At 46.9% G+C, this 23,723-nt stretch overlaps 1 protein-coding gene and 1 pseudogene across 1 annotated transcript; both read left to right on the plus strand.

Moving 5' to 3' along the window:
- The first annotated feature begins 11,466 nt into the window (after window positions 1–11,466).
- LOC138096970 (vomeronasal type-1 receptor 4-like) lies at window positions 11,467–12,396 on the plus strand. The gene has a single exon (XM_068993190.1). The coding sequence runs from the start codon at window positions 11,467–11,469 to the stop codon at window positions 12,394–12,396; it is 930 nt and encodes a 309-aa protein (XP_068849291.1).
- Window positions 12,397–22,170: 9,774 nt separating this feature from the next.
- LOC138096971 (vomeronasal type-1 receptor 1-like) lies at window positions 22,171–23,068 on the plus strand (annotated as a pseudogene).
- Window positions 23,069–23,723: the final 655 nt, after the last annotated feature.

Genomic DNA, 23,723 nt, shown 5'->3' on the forward strand with positions numbered 1-23,723 from the left:
GGTCCAACTCTCACATCCATACATGACTACTGGAAAAACATAGCTTTGACTATATGGACCTTTGTTGACAAAGTGATGTTCTCTGCTTTTTAATACACTGTCTAGATTTGTCATAGCTTTTCATCCAAGGAGCAAGCGTATTTTCATTTCCTGGCTGCAGTCACCGTCCACAGTGACTTTGGAGCCCCCCAAATAAAATCTGTCACCATTTCCACCTCTGTACATACTACAAAAATTTTCCTGTGACAAGAACTTTGAAGACTGACTCTCTTACCACTTTTCATTACGCAATACAGTATTATCAACCACTGTCTCCATGCTGTACGTTTATATACCCATGACTAGTTTTTCGTTGTTGTTGTTGTTGGAGAACTCAGGTTTATTACACTGGTGGGCTCAGAGGAGTTAACATTTCAAGCTCTGAGCCCTGAACAAAGGGGTTACAGGTTTTATAGAACTACTATAGTGGGCAACAGTAGCTGCTAATAGGCTGGTTTAAACTACGGTTTCACGTGCACGGGAAAACAGTGGTCAAGATGGGGAGGGGGGTGTCTGACCTTTGCATGGACAAGCATGATTAAGCAGGTTTGCAGGGGCTGGGCAATTGCAAAGAGCAGGACAATGGTGAGTGAAATAAACTCCAGTTCCTAGTATTGCAAGTCCCCACTTTCTGAGACTACGTGACCTACGTGATCTAGAAGTTACAGAGGCAGAAGGACCAAGAGGTTATGCAAAACTTTAACTTTTCCTCTTCATCCCCCACTCCTGATGCTTCTGTCACTCATGGTAGAAAGCATCATCTCATGTTTTGGTAGCACATTCAGAGCTCCCCATCGTTTAGGGGGCTATATTGAGCTATTACCATTTGTATGTTATGGATTCAATCCAAGAGGTTATGAACTGGGTAATTGCATTGAGAATACAAGGGCCAAACAAGAGTGCTGTCAAGAACATGAAGAGAGAATCTGTTCAAGGGAGAAGCCATGAGGCCCAGCTCCAGGTACTGTTTCAGTTACCCCGGGAATTTGCTAGTTGCTCTCTCCTTTTTAAGATTCATTCCCTTAGCTGTTGGGCCATGTCCTTGACTATTCCTGATTGGTTTATATAAAAGCAGCATTCTTCATTTAAGAAAAGGAAGAGTCCTCCCTTTTCAGCTGTTGGTAGGTCTAGCCCTCTCCTATTCTGTACAACCACCTCAGCCAGGGAGTCTAGTTGGTTCTGTAATGAAGAACTCAGCAATAATGCCGATTAGGGATAGAAGCCGTGGTTGACAGTGAAAATCCATCAATATTTTGATAACCGGATCCTTAAGCTTCCATGGTGTGTTGACCAGCCAGCTGCCAGAGTGTAGCTGGAGCAAGACTGAAGAATCCTCAAGCTTCTACCATGCATTGACTGGTCAGCTTCTAGAGTGACTAGAGCAGGGCTCAGCGTCCTTCGTGGGTAAGGGCTATTGTCTTTGGAACCGGACCTTGAGGAGGTTTGGGGGTCCTTGAAGGAGTCTTTTGGGCCTAACACTCCCCCCTCAAGAGATGGGAGGCCCAATTCTTTGGGAATAGGGGCACCGAGGTCTTTCTGTCTACTTCATGATGAACTGGGATGGTGAGGGGTATTGGGCCTCCCCTTCTTGCTAGTCTCAAGCCTCAGAGTCCTTATAGTGGTGTCCATCTAAGGGTGTGTGATATTTTCCGTGGTCGGCTATAGTTTTATATCTTTGTTGAACTGGCACTGCATGTTGTAGCTGGTTGACTAGTAGTCCTGAATAGGTATCTGAGATCTCCCAGGGGCTCACAGGTGTATTGGGTGTCCTCTTCTGTTTTCTTCCACAGCTTGATTCGTGAATAGTGAATCCAGGAGTCATGTCCTGGTAATTTGACTGCCGGCTCTTCTTTTTCTGTCCAAGACAAAGCTGCTTCCCTCAGTGTACCAGATTTCCTCAGGATTGGTCAAAGGATCTTCTGACAATCCCTCTCGGGGTTTTGTCCAGTGGTCCAAGGTTTCTTAACCGGAGGTCTTCTGGAATCGGAGACTGGGCTGTGCGAGCTTTCTGCTGAGTTTGCTTTTCACTGTCCTGGTTTCCAGCATGATGGGCCTTCCCCTGCGCTGGATTTTCTTCGCGTTCTGCCTCTACCGCGGGAGCTTTGCTGAGTTGGGCTCCTGCTGTGCTTGGCCTCTTCCGCAAGGAGGTTGTTTCAGCCAGGTTAAACCTGAGTCACGGCACCATAGATGTCATATGAATGTATGTTCCTCGGTTCTTTGTCTCATCACAACAAAGATTTGGAGTGACAGACATTAAAGCCCTCAGCGCGTCACAGCTCTTGGGACAAACCGTGTTACAGCTCTTGGGCAAATCAGGGTTACAGCTCTATTTTATTTAGAAGATAGCAGGAGAATCCATCCTCGAAGCATGAGGGCATGCCAACCCAAAGACTTGAAGAGAAGAGAGTGGAGGAGTGCATGGGGGAGGGAGAGAGAGAGGGAGAGAAAGGAAGAGAGCTAATTTATTTTTTATAATTAGAATTTGGTACCATTGATGTTTGTACTCAGTACAAATTTTTACACAAAATCCAAACAACTCTGAAGGTCAAATAGTGCCGGGGTCCAGCCCCGGTGGATCCAGGGAATTCGAAGGGTGGACGGCGTTGGCGTGGAAAAACTCGTTTATTTATTAATATAAGATTAGATTAAGAAACTATAGTGTAGTAGGAAGATTAAGTGGAGGAAGAAGGCTGAATAGCTTGGTTTACGCGGAAGACCAATAAAATTCCAGACAAGGAATTTGCACCATCTACGTTGGGCCACCGGCGCCCGCTTGAATATCTAAGGGTGCCTCGCCTTAAGCTCCCTTTCGCGCGGGTCTTAACAACCACGGCAAGTAAGTAGACCTGGCGAGCCTCCGCGCCCCAGATGAAAATTCAGCCTGAAATTAAAGTAAAGAGCAGAGAGAGGGAAAGGGAGAGAAAATGAGAGAGAGAGACACGGGGGGAGCCAGATTCCCCAGAAACCAGGCCGAGAGACTAGTTCAAGAAACTGGTCCGAGAAGCTGGTCCCATCCTTTATTGTTCAGAAGGCCTTTTATACTTTTGATAAAACATGGAGATCAATGGACAACACAAAATTACGTAGCGTTCGCAGCCCAGACTCTTTTTATACATCATTTTGTATACAAAAGGTCTCAGGTGATTTACATTATCTTCTGGCCAAGAGGCTTGTTAACACTTTTTGGCTCTCTTCCTTAATGAATGTTAATTTTGTTTCCCCTGAAGTGTTTTTCTTTAATCTGCATCTCCTTAAAGCATTAAAGTTGCATCTCTATAGAACAAAGGCACAGTGGGTTATAACAAAGAAGGTACTTAACTCAAAGATCTAATGTTGCTAATACAAGGTCTACTACTTGTTTTTCTATATACCAACTATATCTAAAAATAAAGGATATGAAAATTTGGCAGCAAGCATTGACTCAACAAATGAAACTTTTAATCAGTCCTATTCTAAAGATTTTGACTCTTCGGAAGCTCCTACATTCCTAGGATGTTTCAAGCTTCCTGTGCCTCCTGCGGTCAGGAGGCCTCAAACAATCACATGCGCAGCTGTACGAGTCCTGCAGGCAGGCTAGAAAGCCATCAGAGGGGTATTTGGATTGAAACACTCTTTCAAATGCAGAAGACTAAAGCCCTGAATTGACTTTTTCCAGAGAATGTCAGAAGAGTGGAAAAGCAGAGCACAAAAGCCGGCAGATTTTTGTTGGGGTACATGCTTAGGAATTTCCAGAGGGGTCCCTGAAGTCTGAGCACGCCTTGCGTATGTCAGCTTCCTTCCTCATGACCTTGTCACGGGCGGGATTCCTCACACTGGCTTCCGGCAAAATAGATAAATGCTCATGCTGCCTTGAGAGGTCCAAAAGTGAATCCATGAGATTGTCAACTTGAAAAAGATTCCAGCCATTACTAAGGAAACCTGTTTCCCCCTTGGCCAGTGCAGCTGCCTGAAAGAAGCCTCCTTTCTTCAGGAACATCACTTCACTTTGTGAAGTGTTTCCACAAAGTTTGTCTCCTTGTGGTGTAGCTCATATCCGATACACACTTACACATAATCCAGTACTGCTCTACATTGTGTTACTCCAGAGGGGGTGGACGTTTTATTTCATAGCTGAGGGTAAGAATCCTGGGAAATGGAGACGGTGTTAGGTTTTTGTTTGTGGTTTTTTTTTTTTCACTCGTGTTTCTCTGATATGCTGTAGTGTTACACAAAAATCAATGTTATTCAATGGGTTACATCATTTTTCATGTTGGATTTTCTTTACATGGTTCAGTTCAGTCGCTCAGTCATGTCCGACTCTTTGTGACCCTATGGACTGCAGCACGCCAGGCCTCCCTGTCCATCACCAACTCCCGGAGCTTGTTCAAACTCATGTCCATTGAGTTAGTGATGCCATCCAACCATCTCATCTTCTGTTGTCCCCTTTTCCTCCTGCCTTCAATCTTTTCCAGCTTCAGAATCTTTTCTAGTGAGTCAGTTCTTTGCATCAGGTGGCCAAAGTATTGGAGTTTCAGCTTCAGCATCTTTCTCCTTCCAATGAATATTCAGGACTGATCTCCTTTAGAATGGACTGGTTTGGTCTCCTTGCAGTCCAAGGGACTCTCAAGAATCTTCTCCAGCACCACAGTTCAAAAGCATCAATTCTTCGGTGCTCAGCTTTCTTTATAGTCCAACTCTCACATCTATACATGACCACTGGAAAAACCATAGCTTTGACTAGATGAACTTTTGTTGTCAAAGTAATGTCTCTGCTTTTTAGTATGTTGTTTGAGTTGGTCACGGCTGACTGTCAGTAAATTTGATGGATTAGACAGATGAAGTCATATGATGGAGGGAAGAGAAGCTTCCCGTTCCATATTTTTCACTTAAACATTTAGTCTTCGTCACTGAAACACAGAATATTGAGACTTAGTTTTATATTTTATCCTCATCACTGTTTTCTGTGTTGCTTTGTCATAATATGTTTTTTCTGGGAAAATGTGGCATTTTTAATATTCCATCGTACTTAGTAGTCTTAATGTATAATTATTTGTATTTATTGCTGTATCAATTACATATGAGCTTCCAAATTTTCTTATATTCTCCTTAGAATTATTATGACTGTTTCAAATAATATTTCAGAATAGAAATGCTCCAACCAAAGGACACAGACAGGCTTATTAGATAAAGAAACAGACCCATATACCTGCTATTTACAAAAAACTTTCCATCTAGAGGCACACGTAGACTGAAAGTGATGGAATGGAAAAGGTTATTCCACACAAATCAAAGCAAAATCAGAGAGAGAGTTATTCAAGAAAGACTTGAAAATAAAGACTGTTACAAGAGACCAAGAATAACACTACATATTGGTTGAAGGATCAATCCACGAAGAAGGTGCAACAACTGTAAATATATACGCACCCAACGTAGGAGACCTCAGTGCAGAAGGCGAACCCAGTGTGTGTGTCACACCCAAGCCCCTCAGTCCAAATGAGCCCGTTTCAGGAGCTCAGTGGCCCCCTGGGACTGGCTCAGATCTGGATGCTTTCACCCACTCAGCTAGAAGTCTGGGGATGAATTGTGTGTTTCAAATATCAGAACCTGAAGTGATAGTAATTCTCTTTGTGTCTTCATTACCTAGTTGAGGAATGGCACATCGTAGGTCTAAACTGTCTCTATGTGTTTGTGTTGAGCAATGTCCCCATAGTGAATAACCATTCAATATATTAAAACCTTTACGCACATTGTCCCAGACATGGCCATGAATGTACAACTTTACAGGAGCAGTAAGAGTTCCCTGGTGGCCCAGTGGTTAAGAATCCGCTTGCCAGTGTGGGGGACATGGGTTCCATCTCTGGTCTGGGAGGGTTTCCCACGCCACAGAGCAACTGAGCTTGTGCCACTGTGCCCTAGAGCCGCTGTGCCCCAGAGCCCGAGCTCTGCAGTAGGAGAAGTCACAACGAGAAGCCCCGCTCTCGACAACGAGAGAAAGGCTGTGCACAGCACCAGAAGCCTCGTGCAGCCAACATAAATATTGTTTTTTGAAGAAGCGGTAGATGTTCTATCTACCAGGGTTATCTCGGAAGCCCCTTGTTCATGAAATGCGGACGTGTCTGCGGCCTTCATGCGCCAGTTCTCCATAGGAGGCGCCTGATGGGGAGGGTGGATGGTGTCCCTTCTGCTCCATGGTCCCCCAGGAGAAACACCAGGCCAGCTGCCCACCTGATGGATCAGGTATCAAACATCCAATTATCAAGTCAGACTTCCAACTAGCAATTGATCACCCACGGATCAATTTAAAGAATTCTAACATTTTCTCCCTAATATAAGTTTAATAAATTCTTTTCCCCAACGCCTGTCTGCCTGTCCCAGAGTGCATCTTGCCAGAGCTAATGGACTGTAACACAAGGGCAGGCTGGAGGTCCAATGAGAGACTTGAGGTGGCCTGTGGGCGACACGGAGCCAGAATGTGGTGACATGCTGGAGGTCCAATGAGAGACTTGAGGTGGCCTGTGGGCGACACGGAGCCAGAATGTGGTGACATGCTGGAGGTCCAATGAGAGACTTGAGGTGGCCTGTGGGCGACACGGAGCCAGAATGTGGTGACATGCTGGAGGTCCAATGAGAGACTTGAGGTGGCCTGTGGGCGACACGGAGCCAGAATGTGGTGACATGCTGGAGGTCCAATGAGAGACTTGAGGTGGCCTGTGGGCGACACGGAGCCAGAATGTGGTGACATGCTGGAGGTCCAATGAGAGACTTGAGGTGGCCTGTGGGCGACACGGAGCCAGAATGTGGTGACATGCTGGAGGTCCAATGAGAGACTTGAGGTGGCCTGTGGGCGACACGGAGCCAGAATGTGGTGACATGCTGGAGGTCCAATGAGAGACTTGAGGTGGCCTGTGGGCGACACGGAGCCAGAATGTGGTGACATGCTGGAGGTCCAATGAGAGACTTGAGGTGGCCTGTGGGCGACACGGAGCCAGAATGTGGTGACATGCTGGAGGTCCAATGAGAGACTCAAGGAGGTGGCCTGTGGGCGACACGGAGCCAGAATGTGGTGACATGCTGGAGGTCCAATGAGAGACTCAAGGAGGTGGTCTGTGGGTGACGTGGAGCCAATGACAAGGTCCTTGCAGAGTTACGTGGATACAAGGGAGTCCTGAGGATCCTGAGGAGGGAAACTCTGGCTTCAAAGGGGAACGTTTTCCAGATTAAACAGACCTGAGGCCATAAATAGAAAGGGCGGTGGAACTTCAACTCAGGAGAAAGCCCAGCCTCCAGATCCCATGCTGATGATCAGTGAGAACACACTTTGGAACAGTTTGGAAGAGTGAGGCCATGAAGGAAAATGCCCACCGGGAGACAGTGAAGGGAGCCCGGGTGCTCTGTGAGTGTCCCTCCCCCGGCTATGACTGTCACTGTGAACTTGGGCTCTCCCACAGGGAACACAGACAACTCTCCTGCCCTCTGCTCAGCTGCTCGCGTGGACCTTCTCAGTAATTGCCAGGACTTGTCCCTAGTCCCCAGGCGTGGGTGAAGGTGACGAGCACTGGGGGTAAGATCCGGCCCTCACTGGAGACGCCCCAGACTCTCCATGCAGACATGTCACCTCCGCTCCAGACGACATGATAATGGCTCCTCTGTGGGGAGAGCGGGCCCAGGGGCCCTGCCCCTATAACTGGGGCCCATCCCGACTGCCACTTCCCTGCACAGAGTGTGGCGCCGAGTGCAGGCAGGTGAGTGCTCCCTTGTGTTCAGTCTCAGGGCAGGAATCAGGAGAGCCGGCTCTCAGCAGGAGAGGAGCTCAGAGCTGCATTGTCAGCACCTTGGGCAGGACAGCTGCCCCCCTGCCTTGTCCTGAGCTGCCCCGTCCATGCCCTGGCTGGCAGGTGGAAGGGGGGAATGTGCTGGGGTGTGTGTCTGAGTGGGACCAGAGCTGTGAGTTCACTGCAAATCCTGTGTCCTGGGGTCCCTGACAATGAGGGGAAGAGGGAGGGGGTCACTGTGGAATCTCTGCTGAGTCCTGTATGGCCAGAGTCACTGAGTCCTTCAACCATGTTTAAAGGAAGTCTGTTGATATTCTCAAACCTAATAGATTAGGGTTAGTATGAATACTGGAGAAGGCAATGGCACCCCACTCCAGTACTCTTGCCTGGAAAATCCCATGGATGGAGGAGCCTGGAAGGCGGCAGTCCATGGGGTCGCTGAGGGTCGAACATGACTGAGCGACTTCACTTTGACTTTTCACTTTGATGCATTGGAGAAGGAAATGGCAACCCACTCCAGTGTTCTTGCCTGGAGAATCCCAGGGATGGGGTAGCCTGGTGGGCTGCCATCCACAGGGTCGCACAGAGTCGGACACAACTGAAGTGGCTTAGCAGCAGCAGCAGCAGTATGAATACATGAGAACATATATTTGTGCTGAGTTCATTAGAACTGGAAAATCCTACAGCATCAAATGAGCCCTGAGGACACAGACACACACGTGCACACACAGAAATACACAGAATTACGCTTCTTAATAACGACAGACACATTTTTCGTATTTCCAGTCCCTCTTCAGTTGGATGAAGGTTTTCACTAATTTTGGCAAAGATTTTCTCTCTCCATTCTGCGTGGGCTTTGTGTTGTTGTGTGTGAGCCACCTATTTTTCTCAAGAATATGGAAAAAAATTCCAACTGTCCTTCCTTTACCTGAGGCATTATGGAAAGGGAAAAGAATCTGCAGTGAGGTGAAATTCAGGTAATTTTCAAGTCTGCCAAGAAATGTGAGTGATGGAAAGGAACCGTGTACACTTTTTTTTTTTTTACTTATAAATAGAAATTAGAATATGATTCGCTTTTGTAAGTTAACTTTGCATTTTATACTCAGAAATGCACTGAAATATATCTTGGGCTGTCCGTGGTCTGAAGTTTGCTGCTGCTGCTGCTAAGTCACTTCAGTCGTGTCCGACTCTGTGCGACCCCATAGAAGGCAGCCCACCAGGCTCCCCCGTCCCTGGGATTCTCCAGGCAAGAACACTGGAGTGGGTTGCCATTTCCTTCTCCGGGTCTAAAGTTTGAGTCCCTGCAAATTTCATGCTTTGAAAACCTAACCCCACACATGACCGTCTTTGGAGGTGGGTGCTCCGTGCCCTCACATGTAGAATTAGTGTTGCTGTAAGCGAGGCTCTGCAGAGCACCATGGACTTTTCCATCACATGAGGACGCTCTGAGAAGCGCCAGCCATGAGTCAGGAAGGGCGCTCTCACAGAGGGGTCCTCGCTACAGCCTTGTTTGTGGGCGTCCAGCCTCCAGGACTCTGAGCAGTGAATTTCTGTTGTTTATAATCCCCTGAGTGGGTGATGCATTTTTTTTGAAATAACACCTCAAGCAGACTAAAACAGGTGAATACAGAGAAGGACCCCGGGTGGCAGTCCTGCCTAAGACTGAGGACTTTCATCGAGGCGAGCTCTGAGAAGAGGCCGAGTGATTCTGCACTGGACGCGGCCCGCTCCGCCCTCCCCAGCCCCCGCTGTGTCCCTCTGTGCAGGGCTGAGGTCCTGACTCCTTTGCCCATGGTCCTGGGCACACGACATGCTCTCTTAGCAGGGCTTTCTTATTCTCTTAGGAGGCCTGCACAGACCAGCCCTGATCTCTGTGCTGAGCTGGGGTGAGGTGAGTTACATTCTCCTCTGAAGCTTCAGCATCGCGTTGATTCCTGCCGCTTCCACTGGCTTGTGCGTGCTTAGTCACAGCACATACGAAGTCCAGAAGGTTTGATCATTCCCTCATTCCTGCCGTGTCTGAATCTAAAGTTTGCTCTGTGTCTCCAAATTTTTCTTTGCCTTGTAGTATGCCTAGGAGTTTTTTCTTGATATCTGGACATGAGGTACTGGGTAAAAGGAACAGTTAATCAGCCTTCAGTGATGTGGTGGTGAGGTGAGGGGAGAGGGGAGATTCTACATCCTACAATGAGGTCCCAGTCTCTCTGTGAGCCTGTGCCTCTGGACTGTGAACCTCACCAGCAATTCTCTGCTTTTTTTCTCCCCAGTCGATTGGGCAGGATGGCTAGTGTGGGCTGGATGTTGGGTATTTCCCTTTCCAGGTCAGTCAGGCTCTGAGAAAAACCCCAGTTGGTTAGGCTCCAGTTAGCTAACCTCTCCTAAAGGCAGATTGAGAAGAACCTCGTGCTCTGATGTTTTTCAAAATGGTTTTTCCCCTTCCAACCCCCACTGAAAGCACAAGGAGATTTTGCCACTGATTTTTTTTCCACTGATTTTTCCCTCAAAGAAATATTACAAAACTCAGAACTGTGGGGATCTCCTATAACTTGGTGTTCCTGGAGCTTCTAATTGCCAGACGTCTCCACGCGGAGCCTCCAGCAACCCATGGAGCCTACATAAATCCTTTATTAGTTCAGGGTTTTCTGCCCTGGGTCCGAGGTGTTTCGCTCATGAACCTGTGCTCCAGTACCCTCGGCCCCTTCTGTTCACTGTCCATCTCTCCAATCATGGAAGCAGAGGTTTCCCCTCTGTTCTCGCCTCTGTTAGGAATCCAGGAATTTACAGAGTGTTCTGTGTTCTAATTATTGTTAGGACAGAAAGTTGACTTCCATGAGGGAGCAGAAGCCAGAACTGCATGACCGATGTTTTATCGTTCTTTCGTATCTCTGATGAGCTGTGAGTTCTCCAAGGTGGACAACTGGTTCAGGGACAGCTGTATTAAATGTAGTCAGACTCTCCTATAATCTCAGTCGTATTGTTTCATTTTTCAAAGTCAATCTGTTAATATAATAGAATGATCATACACTCTAAAGGGGAAGGGTATATCACTGTCTTTCTCTCATGTCACCTGTAATATGTATATTCAGGACATATTATTTAGCACCAATTATTGGTCAACCAGGGCTTCCCAGGTGGTGCTATTTGGTTAAAAAAAAAAAACAAAAAAAACCCACCTGCAATGCAGGAGACATAAGAGACTCAAGTTCGATCCCTGAGTCGGGAAGATCCCCTGGGGCAGGCATGGCAGCCTGCTCCCAGTATTTTTCATGCAGAATCCCAAGGACAGAGGAGCCCGGTCGACTGCAGTCCACGGGGTCACTAAGAGTCAGACGCAACTGAGACTTGGCGTGTACGGATGCACGCATCTGTCAGTCATGTTATTAATCAAGAGAGACATGGTTCTCAAGTTCCTGGACCTCACAGGCTAGTGGAGCATCAGCTTATACAAGTGGACAGAGATAAATACAAAATAGTAAGTATTTTGTATTAGACATTGTAACTGATACCGTGCATGTGTTCTCTAGGTTGAGACCCTCCTGTGGAACAGGACAACGTCTCCCTTCTCAGGAGACAGAAAATGCAAGAATCCTTTTCCACTTTGATTGTGTAAGAAGACTTCTGATGGCATCACCAGCTCAGCCCCCTTTCTGCTCCAGGACACTCTGACGTCCTCTCCATGTCTGTTCACAGAGATGCCCTGAAAAACCCAGGGGAGGTGGTTCTGGAAACCATCTCTCTGTTACAGATGGTGGTTGGGGCTCTGGGTAATGTCATCCTTTTCTTCCACAGCATCTGTCCGATCTTGCTTGGCTGCAAGACGAGACCCACAGAAGTGATTCTCGCCCACATGGTTGTGGCCAATCTTTTGATTATCTTCTCCCCTGGGATTCCCCACATAATAGTAGCTTTTGTGTTGAGGAAGCCCCTCTCCAGCCTCGGGTGTAAGTTTGTGTATTACGTACAGAGGGTGGCTCGAGGCACCACCCTGTGCTCCACCTGTGTCCTGAGCACCTATCAGTCCTTCACTCTCATCCCCAGGAGAGCAGAGTGGGTGGTGCTCAGAGGAAGGGCCCCCAAGGTCACTGGTCCTTCCTGTTGCGCCTGCTGGTTGCTCAGTTTCCTAATGAATATCTGTGTCCCTGTGACAGTCACTGGTCCACAGGGCACAAACAACTATACTGATAACCATGGCAAGTGGTTCTGCTCCTCCTCAGCTCCGAAAGCACGCTTTCTGTACCTATGGTCCGTCTCTGATGCCGTATTTATTGCCCTGATGGTCTGGTCCAGCGGCTCCATGGTGCTTCTCCTGCTCAGACACCACCAGAGGGTGCGGTATATCCACACCCCCGCCGGGCACCACAGACGCCCCCCGGAGACCAGAGCCGCCCACACCATCCTGATGCTGGTGGTCACCTTCGTCACCTTCTACGCACTGGATTGCATTTTTGCTTTTCGTATTGCTGCATTTTTAGATTTTCGCCTGTCGTTGCTTCATACCGCTAACATCTTGGCTTCATGTTTCCCCACTGTTAGCCCGCTGCTGCTGCTCCTTAGGGATCCTAGAGCTCACGGGTGCTGCTCTTGGGTTTTTAGGCATCGTGGCTGAAATAGTAAATAGGAAGAAGCTTGCATATTAGCTACAAGCTCTCTATTTTATAACTATCTACTGAGCACTGTTTATTTTGAAGTATAATTAGCACACACCATTACAGAAGTTTTGGTTGTGCAACAGAATAACACAGTCTTTGTGTGTTGCTGTCGTACAGTCGCTAAGTTGTATCTGACTCTTTGCAACCCTATGGACTGCTGTGGAAGCACGCCAGGCTTCCCTGTCCTCCGCTATCTCCCAGAGTCTGCTCAAATTCATGTCCATTGAATAGGTGATGGCAACCAACCATCTCATCCTCTGCCGCCCTCTTCTCCTTTTTGCCTTCAATATTCCCCAGCATCAGGGGCTTCCTCAGTGAGTCAGCTCTTCACATCAGGGCAAAGTAGATTGGGCCTTCAGTCTGAGCATCAGTCCTTCCAGTGCATGTTCAGGGCTGATTTCCTCTAGGATTGATAGGTTTCATTTCGTCACAGTTCAAGGGACTCTCAAGAGTCTTCTCCAACACCACAATTCGAAAGCATTAATTCTTCGGTGTCAGCCCTTGGTATGGTCCAACTCTCACATCTGTGCATGACTGCTGGAAAAGCCATAGCTTTGACTATACAGTCCCTTGTTGGTAAAGAGAAGTCTTTGCTTTTCAATATGCTGATCAGGTTTGTCATAGCTTTTCTTCCAAGTAGAAAGCATCTTCTAATACCATGGCTGCAGTCACCATCTGCAGTGATTTTGGAGCCCAAGAAAACAAAACCTGCTGCCGCTTCTACTTTTTCTCCTTCTAGTTGCCCTGAAGTGATGTGACCGGATGCCATGCTCTTCATTTTTTGAATGTTGAGTTTTAAGCCAGCTTTTTCACTCTCCTCTTTCACTTTCATCAAGAGGCTTTTTAGTTCCTCTTCACTTTCTGCCATTAGAGTGGTGTCATCTGCATATCTGAGACTGCTGATATTTCTCCCAGCAGTCTTGATACCAGCTTGTGCTTCATCCAGCCCATCATTTTGCAGGATGTTTTATGCATATAAGTTAAATAAGCAGGGTGACAATATACAGTCTTGACATACTCCTTTCCCAGTGTTGAACCAGTCTATTGTTCCATGTAAGGCTCTAACTGTTGCACCTTGACCTCCATACAGGTTTCTCAGGAGGCAGGCAAGGTGGCTTGGTATTCCCATCTCTTTCAGAATTCTCCAGTTTGTTGTGGTATAGCATAGTCAATAAAGCACAAGCAGATGTTTTTCTGGAATTCCCTTGCATTTTCTGTAATCCAGTGGACGTTAGCAATTTAATCTCTGGTTCCTCTACCTTTTCTAAACCCTGCTTGTACATCTGGAAATTCTTGGTTCACATACCGCCGAAGCTTGGCTTGAAGAATTTTGAACATAACCTTACCAGCATTGGAAATGAGCGCAGTTGTCCAGCAGTGTGAGCATTCTTTGGCAGTGCCCTTCTTTGATAGAATGCAAAACATCACAAGTCTAGTTAATACAGTATCTGTATATAGTTACAAAGATTCGTCTTGTGGTGACAACTTTTAAGATTGCTCTCTTAGCGATGTCCAGATATGCGGTAGAGTATTGTTGTCACGTCTTGTATACCGCCTCTCCATAATTACTTATAAGAGAAAGTTTGTACCTTTTTTCTGTTCTTTACTAATTCTTTCCTTTCTTTTTTAAATTTTGACCCTGCTTGCAGGATCCAGTCCCTGACCAGGGATTAAACTCGTGCCCTCAGCAGTGAAAGCACCGGGTCCCCACCACAGGACAGCCAGGGAATCCCTATGCCTTCTGATTTCCCTGGTGGCTCAAACGGTAAAGCGTCTGCTTACAATGCAGGAGACCCAGGTTCAATCCCTGGGTCGGGAAGATCCCCTGGAGAAGGCAATGGCAACCCACTCCAGTACTCTTGCCTGGAAAATCCCATGGATGGAGGAGCATGGTAGGCTACAGTCCATGGGGTCACAGAGAGCCGGACCTGACTGAGCGACTTCACTTTCACTTCCTGACATGTGTACTTAGTACCAAATTTTTACATAAAATCCCATCAACCTAGAAGGCAAATCAATGTTGGCACTGCCTTGAGAGATCTGAAAGTCAAACCATGAAATAGCAGCTCAAGAGCTATTCGCAGAAACACTGAGGAAATCAGCTTCCCTCTTGGACAGTGTAACGCTCTGAAGGAATTGCCCTCTATTCGGCATCATTTGAAGTGTGTCCACACACTTTATTTCCATATTAGTTTCACTAATACCTGATGTGCATTGATTGGCACTTATGCCAATACTGGTCCCGATAAATATCACCCCTGAGTTGTGGGGAGATTTTATTTCATGATGATGCTATGAAACCTGGAAAATGGAGGAGACTTTCTACACACGTTTGTATCTTTGTTTCACTTCTATTTCTTCACTATGCTCTAATGCCACACATAATTGCCCATATTGTACAACGGATCATTTTACCTTTGAACCTGGACTTTCTTTCCATATTTGACCAGTAAACATCACTGACCTGATGGATGGGGTAACGGGAAGGAATAGTTTGAGGTGCCCACTCCTGTTTGTCACATAAACGTTTAGTTTTCATCACTGTTGTGCAGCATCGTGGGACTTTGTTTTCTGTTTTATCCTAATCGCTATTTTCTGAGTTCCTTTTCTCTAATACTATCTTTTAGGAAAATGTGGCATATTTATTATTGCATTTTTAAAAGAGGTAGTCTTAATGGGTAACTCTTTGTATAGAATGCTCTAGTCATTACATGTGGGTTCACAAATTCTTATATTCTGGTTAGAACTACTATGACCATTTCAAAGAAGATGTAAGAATTGAAATGCTCCACCAAAATGGATAAAGAAACATACCATGCACCTGCTGCACAAAGCACTCACTTTCGCTCTAAAGACACACAGGCTGAAAGTGAGAGGATGGGAAAAGGTATTCCTCGCAAAAGAAAATCAAGAGAGAGTCAGAGTAGCAATATTTATTAAGAGAAAATAGACTGTAAACTAAGATCATTATAAGAGACATGGAAGGACAGCACATAACGCCCAAAGGATCAGTCCGCGAAGAAGATGAAATAGTTGTAAATATATCTGCACCCAACGTGGGAGCACCTCAATACTGAAGGCGAATCCAGTGTGTCTGTTACACCCAAGCCCCTCTCGGTCCAGATGAGCCCGGTCCAGATGAGCTCAGTGGCCGCCTGGGACGGGAGCTTCCACACTGGACGGCTCAGATCTGGACACTTCCACCAGCTCAGCTAGAAAGTCTGCTGATGAGTCATGGGTTTCAAATATCAGAATCCAGGGTATTAGTAATTCTTTTTGTATCTTCACTACCTAGTCGAGGAATGGCACATAGTAGGCCCAAACTATCTCTGTGTGTTTGTGTCCAGCAACGTCCCCATGGTGAATTCAGCATATTATGATTATCAAGCACACTGTCCCAGGCAGGGGCTATGAATGTACGACCGTATAGAAGCAGTAGATGTCCCGTCTACCTGGGTCATCTTGGAAAACCCACGTTTATGAAACGTGGACGCGGCTGCTGCCTTCATGCGCCGATTCTCCACATGGGGCCCGATGCAGAGAGTGTACCGTCTTCCCTCGGGACAATGATCCCAGGCCCACTGCACACCTAATGGAGCAGGTTTCAAGGACCCCAACACCGATTTACATCTCCAACTAGCAACTGATCATTACAGTGAATTCTGAAGTCTCATATTGTCCTAATAAGTTCATCTTGCTAACCCCTGTCTGCACATCTAGGAATGCATGTGACCAGGCTCATGGACCAGAACACGGGGACAGGCTGGTTGTCCAGTACGAGGCTCAAGGAGGGGGCTCCATGGGCGACGCGGAGCCAAAGACAAGGTTCTTTCAGAGTCACGTGGACGTGAGGGAGGCCTGAGGATCCTGAGGAGGGAAACGCTGGCTTCAAAGGGGGGCACTTTCCAGGTTAAACAGACCTGAGGCCATAAATAGAAAGGGCTGTGGAACTTCAACTCAGGAGAAAGCCCAGCCTCCAGATCCCATGCTGATGATCAGTGAGAACACACTTTGGGACAGTTTGGAAGAGCTGAGGCCATGAAGGAGAATGCCCACCAGGAGACAGTGAAGGGAGCCCGGGTGCTCTGTGAGTGTCCCTCCCCCGGCTATGACTGTCACTGTGAACTTGGGCTCTCCTGCAGGGAACACAGAAAACTCTCCTGCCCTCTGCTCAGCTGCTCACGTGGACCTTCTCAGTAACTGCCAGGAGTTGTCCCTAGTCCCCAGGGGTGGGTGAAGGTGACGAGCACTGGGGGTAAGATCCGGCCCTCACTGGAGACGCCCCAGACTCTCCATGCAGACATGTCACCTCCTCTCCAGACGACATGATAATGGCTCCTCTGTGGCGAGAGTGGGCCCAGGGGCCCTGTCCCTATAACTGGGGCCCATCCTGACCGACACTTCCCTGCACAGAGTGTGGCGCCGAGTGCAGGCAGGTGAGTGTTCCCTTGTGTTCAGTCTCAGGGCAGGAAACAGGAGAGCCGGCTCTCAGTGGGAGAGGAGTTTGGAGCTGAGACTGTGCAGGATGCAGGCTGACCCTGCCTCACTCTGCACGTCCACCCCCAGGGTCGCAAACAGTTGGACACGACTGCAGCGACTTGGCAGCCATGCAGGCAGCGTTGTTTCTCAAGCAGCGCAGCTGAGCACAGGCAATGGGGCGCAAAGTTCACAGCCAAAGGAGGAGGTCCAATACAAGGTGAGGTTTGTTCTCTGTCATGGCTGGGGCCACGGCGAGACGCAGCTTTCTAGGAATGCCGTGGAAGTGGCAGGTAACTGTAATTCACAGCAGAGATCAGAATCCGTAAGCCTTGTATCTCCTCCCTCTGTTGCTGGAGACGCTGTGGAGTAGCAGTAGCTGATGGTCACAGCATGTTGAGTGTCCAGACACTGCGGGCAGAGAATCTGTTGGTCAACAGGGGGAACTGTACTAGTCCTCAAATGACTCTCAGTGTATTGCAAGAGAAAGTGTTGGTCCTCAGTCGCATCCAACTCTTTGCAGCCCCAAGGACTGTAGCCTGCCAGGCTTCTCTGTCCATGGGATTCTCCAGGCAAGAAGAGTGGGTTGCTATTCCCTTCTCCAGGGGATCTTCCCGACCCAGGGACTGAACATGCGTCTGCATTGCAGGCAGATTCTTTACCATCCGAGCCACCAGGGAAACCCAAAGAGAGAGGTGGAGTAAAAACAAAAGGAAAAAAAAAACACGTAGTTTTTGTGTTTTTTTCGAGTAAATGACATTTTATTATTCAAATTCTCTGGTGTCAGTGTGCAACAGGAAAATCACTTCCTCCTTATAGACTGACTTGCGTTTCATCAGCAGCATCAGTGGGAGGTGGGTATAGGAACAGTGGGATGTTAAAGAAAGTTCATCTTCTTTCCAACGGAGCAAGAATTTCAGCTTCTTTCCCAAGGTAACATCTGTGTTTACGTCAGTGATCTTACCCCCTTTTGCTTTTTCTAGTATCTTCTCTTTCAAGTTTTCTTTTTATTATTTTTTTAATTGGAGGCTAATTACAACATTGTAGTAGTTTTTGCCATACATTGACATGAATCAGCCATGGGTGTACATGCGTCCCCCATCCTGAACCCCTCCTCCCACCTCCCTCCCCATCCCATCTTGAGACTGAGATAGCGAATCAGAACCCGTCATTGAGGATTATCATCAGGGGACTGTAAGCAAGTGAAACCAAGTGGGCTGGAGTCTGAGGGAGCAAGACAGTTGAAGGATTGGAAAGAAGGGAGTTCCAGGAAAAAGGATGGATGTGAATTGTTGTGATAAAAGGAAAATATGTTTCTTTTTTTTTTTAAGGGAAGTAAATTCAGCTGGACTTCGGACAAGAAACACTAGTGAGATGGGAAATGCCTTAGGCGCCTGACCTTGAGTGTTATAATCATCCCTCACTGTTGTGCCCACGGTCCGGTTCCCCAAGACAGAGAGAATAAGACCCTCACAGCAATGCAAACGCACAAAGGGGGTTATTGCTAGCTCGAGCTAGGGCTCAGGTCTCATCCAGCGCAAGGGAGTCTTGACGAGAGCCCCGAGCTCTGAATCACAGCTACTTTTATACAGACGGTTCTTCGTTCCTGTAACAGCATAGCTGATTGGCTAAACCGTATGCGCACGCGGGACTTTTAAACCTCGCATCCCTATCCAGATTGGCTCGGGTCTGGCGCAGGCAGGGGGTTACAGGGGTTTTTTCTGATTGGTCGAGCTACACTGCCTGCGGGAGTTCCCAGTGCCTCAGCTTTCCTAGAGACTAAACCTCAGGCCTAGCCTGCCCCTTAGAGCCTGTCCTGGCTCCAGTTTGGTCCTAACACTCACATTCCTACCGGGCGGGCAGAGAGTTTATCTTTTCAAAAAACCAGCTCTTGTCTTTGCTGATCTTTTATCAATATGATCTGTATTTCATTTACTTCTGCTCTGATTTTTGTTAATGTTTTCCTTCTGGTGAGCATTGGGCTTAGTATTTTTTTTTTCTTTTAGTTCCTGGATGTATAAAGTTAGATTGTTCCTTAAAATCTTTCTTTTGGGACTTGCTTGGCAGTCCAGTGGTTAAGACTTCGCTTTCCAATGCAGGGGGTACGGGATCCATCCCTGGTCCTGGAGCTAAGGCATCCCACATACCTTGAGGTCAAAAAACCAAAACATAAAGACAGAAACAATTGTAACTAATTCAATAAAAACTTTAAAAATGGTCCACATCAAAAAAAAAAAATCTTAACAAAAAAGACTAGTTATCATATTCGTTTCCAAGTTTAGCAAGATTCTCATTTTTACGAAAATGAAAACTAATGAAGATGTAAGGCATTCTGTCTGTGCATTGGGTCTAACAACCAAAGTATTTTATTTGCTTTCGGGTGACATCATTGACAAGCAAAAACTGTACTTATTGAAGATGTACACCTGGATGTTTTGACTGAAGTGTTTATTTTTACATACGGCCTGAGGCAAGCTGGAAACTGCTCTAGAAAAATCTCTCCACAGACTTCTCAGCAAGTCAAGACCTGCGAAATTATTAATGATTAAAATTCTTTGCAAACTAAGGTTATTTTCCATACCAAATAGATCATCTGAGGGACATTCAGCAGCCTGTACAGTCAGAGAGCTGCCCATTTCATGACGGGTGTTCTGTATACTATCACTGCCGGGGGCCAGCGTGAGGAGCTCCGCCCATGGCAAAGGTCATGAGGAAGGAGGCTCGGCACACGCAAAGGCGTGATCAAGCCTCAGGAAAGCCCCTGTTCCCGAGCATCTACCCTGAAACCAGAGTCTGTTTTATGCTCTCACCTACACCTCTGACTTTACGGGAGGCTCTCCCCCACGCCTCTGACTTTACGGGGGGCTCTCCCCCATCACCGTTTCTCTCGGGAAAGGCGTAAACGTGCAGCTCCAAGGCAATAAAAATTCCTGGGCGTGACAAGAGTGTTTCAGCTTACGGACTCTTCTGAAGGCTATCTAGCCCCCTTGTATAGGTTCGTCCGGCCACATGTGATTGTTTACAGCCTCCCAACCTGAGAGGCACGAGATGTTTTAGACTTACTAAAGGCAAATTCTTTTGGGGAGTTGAAAATTATTAGTATAGTGGGTTGGTTAGGAATTATATTGGTGAAGGGTTTTCAATTTGTTGTGCCAATAATTACTGCTAATTCCCTGCCCTGGGTGGGACAGGGGTGTCTCAGGTCAAACCTCTCTGCTAACAGACTAGCTTGTGTGACAGGATTATCCATACTCCTGCCACATGGTTGTTTACTACCTCTCAACCATAAACAGCACAGAGAGTTTTGGAGTATTTTGAGAGTCTTAATTAGCATAGGGCTTTTTCTTCTTGTTGAGTCAATGATTGCCGGCAGGCCTCCATATCCTTAGGCACCTGGGAATATATTAATCAATGTATTTGGAATATAGAAAAGGAAATATAGTAGTTTTTGAGGTTAGCAATACTAGACTTTTTGAGTTAATGGATTTTCTCTTTTGTAATAGATCACTGTACTTTGTTATAAATCACTGTGTCCTTGCTATGTAAAAATGTAACTTTATCATATCTTAAGACTAAATAGATCTTAAGGGGAGCATTGGTGAAAGGATTTTCATTTGTTGGGCTGATGTTTGCTGCTAAATCTCTATGTTCCCTGCCCTTATAATGAATATAACTAACATATAGGAGAAATAAGTATTAACCTTTAAGCATACAGGAGAAATAAGCATTAACCTTTAAGATTAATCATGTTAACCTTGGGTTAAATCAATTCCTTTCTTGATTGTAACTCGCTACACCCTCATCCTATAGGAATGTAACTTTATTTGGAGGGTGGTGCCTGGTTTAAGAAAAAACACCCTTGGAAGAAATAAGTTTTTTGGTTATCAGAAAGAAAGGATCATAAAATGTCAGCAGGTCTCACTCATGGCCAGAAGATGATGTAATATCCCTAAGACCTTTTTTTATACATTTATGTGAAGCACCTGATTTTGATAAAGGTCAGGACTGCTGACCCCCGCGTGACTCTGTATTCATCCCTATGTGTAACAAAAGGTATATAAGCAAACCCAAAAATAAAGAAATTGGATCAGTTTCCAGAAAGACTGATTCCCCCATGTCGCTTCTTTCTTGCTCCCCGTTTCTCTGGCTGAATTCCCATCTGGAGCATGGGTGCTATTCCACATAAACCAAGTTATTCAGCCTCTTTTTCTCCACTAATTTTCCTACTACACTATCCGTTTCTAATCTCTCTATATCTGTAATTAAATATGTATTTTTCCAAGGACGCCGACTCCATCCCCACCTTCGAATCACCCTGGATCCACCGGGGCTGGACCCCGGCATATCACATCAATGTATAATTTAGATTTCTGCACAGCTGGAACTATATTCTTTGAAAATTTCGATAACTTCTGTAACCCTGTAATATGTATATTACTCTGCCTTCCTGTTTAATTCTCCTCATGCATGATAACAGTAAGGAGGGTGAAAATGAATTGTAAATATGGTGTAGGCACCGACTCCACGGATGAGAGCTTGAACAAACTCCAGGAGATAGTGAAGGACAGGGAAGCCTGGCGTGCCACAGTCCATGGGGTCAAGAAAGAGTCAGACACGACTGAGCGACTGAAGAACAGCCGTGTATTTTCATTTTTGTCTCCTTTCACTTATTTATCAACTACACGTTTATTAGATTTAATTCATTATTTTGTGTCAATCATATATTTTTTACCAACACAGGCATGGCTTCTAAGCTCCTAGGTTTTGCATCTGTGTAGGGAGTCAGAATATGAAAGTAAATAGAAAGAAATACCAAGTAATAATGATAAAACGTGAATAGGTGTCAGTGGTATACTTCTGCAGGCTCAGACCCTCCTCTGTGATGGATGATGGTCTCTCTTTTCAGAATAGAAGGTCCAGGACCTGTGTACGAGGTCATATAAGAGTCCCCATGCCTGCACTAGCAAATCCTGATCTTCACGCCAGGCCACTCCGAAGCCCACTCCACGTGTGCTCAGAAGGATGTGAGAAACCAAAAGTGCCAGTTGCTCGGTCATGTCCGAATCTTTGTGACCCCGTGGACTGTAGCCCGCCAGGCTCCTCTGTCCGTGGGATTCTCCAGGCAAGAATATTGGAGTGGGTTGCCATTCCCTTCTCCAGGGGATCTTCCTGACCCAGGGATCAAACGCGTGTGTCCTGCATTGCAGGCGGATTCTGTACTGTCTGAACCACCAGAGAAACCCACATTCAGAAAGATGCCCCGCCCCCAGAAAGAATCAGGGGAAATGTTTCTGAAAGCCCTATTTCTGTTCCAGGTTGGGAACGGGGCTCCGGCTGAGGTCACCCTCTTCTTCTGCAGTGTCCCCCCAGCCTTGCTTGGCCACAAACAGAGACCCCTGCAGACGACTGTCGCCCACATGGCTGTGGCCAGCTCCTGGGTTCTTCTGTCTGCTGGGCCTCCCCACACAATGGCAGCTTTTGTGTCAAGGAAGCCCATCGGGTCTCGGGTGTGAGTTTGTGTATTACATACAGAGGGTGGCTCGCAGCACCGCCCTGTGCTCCACCTGCGTCCTGAGCACCTATCAGTCCTTCACGCTCACCCCCAGGAGAGCAGAGTGGGTGATGCTCAGAGGAAGGGCCCCCAGGGTCACTGGTCCTTCCTGCTGCACCTGCTGGATGCTCAGTCTCTTAATGAATGTCTGGATTCCTGTGAGCATCTCTGGTCCACAGGACAAGCACAACTATACTGATGCCCAAGGCATGTGGCTCTGCTCACCCTCGGCTTCTAAAGCAGGCTTCGTCTACTTGTGGTTCATCTCTGATGCCGTGTTTCTTACCCTCATGGTCTGCTCCAGCGGCTCCACAGTGCTTCTCCTGCACAGACACCACCAGAGGGTGCAGTGTGTCCACACCCCCACCGGGCACCACAGACGCCCCCCGGAGACCAGAGCCGCCCACACCACCCTGATGCTGGTGGTCACCTTCGTCACCTTCTACCTGCTGAATTCTGTTCTCACTTTTTATAACAGGGCCCATGATGATTTTCGCCTGTGGTTGATGCAGCTCTCAGACGCCTTGGCTTCGTGTTTTCCCACCGTTTCCCCCTTCCTGCTGCTCCTTAGGGATCCCAGAACCCCCAGGTTCTGCTCCTGAATCTTGGCAAATAGATGGGGAAACAGTGACAGACTTTATTTGGGGGGGAGCTCCAAAATCACTTCAGGTGGTGACTACAGCCATGAAATTATAACACGCTTGCTCCTTGGAAGAAAAGCTATGATCAACCTAGACAGCATATTAAAAAGCAGAGACATTACTTTGCCAACAAAGGTCCATCTAGTCAAAGCTATAATTTTTCCAGTAGTCGTGTATGGACGTGAGAGTTAGACTGAGAAGAAAGTGAGTGCTGAAGAACTGACGCTTTTGAGCTGTGGTGTTGGAGAAGACTCTTGAGAGTCCCTTGGACTGCAAGGAGATCCAACCAGTCCATCCTAAAGGAAATCAGTCCTGAATATTCATTGGAAGGACTGATGCTGAAGCTGAAACTCCAATACTTTGGCCACCTGACACAAAGAATTGACTCATTGGAAAAGAGCCTGATGCTGGGAAAGATTGAAGGCAGGACGAGAAGGGGAAGACAGAGGATGAGATGGTTGGATGGCATCACTGACTCAATGGACATGAATTTGAGCAAACTCCAGGAGATAGGGAAGGATGCGGTAGTAAACGATAGTAAAGGGAAGCCTGGCGTGCTGCAGTCCACGGGGTTGCAAAGAGGTGGACATGACTTAGCAGCTGAACAACAACAAAA

Source organism: Capricornis sumatraensis, chromosome 20 (assembly GCF_032405125.1).
Source record: "Capricornis sumatraensis isolate serow.1 chromosome 20, serow.2, whole genome shotgun sequence".
In the NCBI taxonomy this organism is placed as follows: Eukaryota; Metazoa; Chordata; class Mammalia; order Artiodactyla; family Bovidae; genus Capricornis; species Capricornis sumatraensis.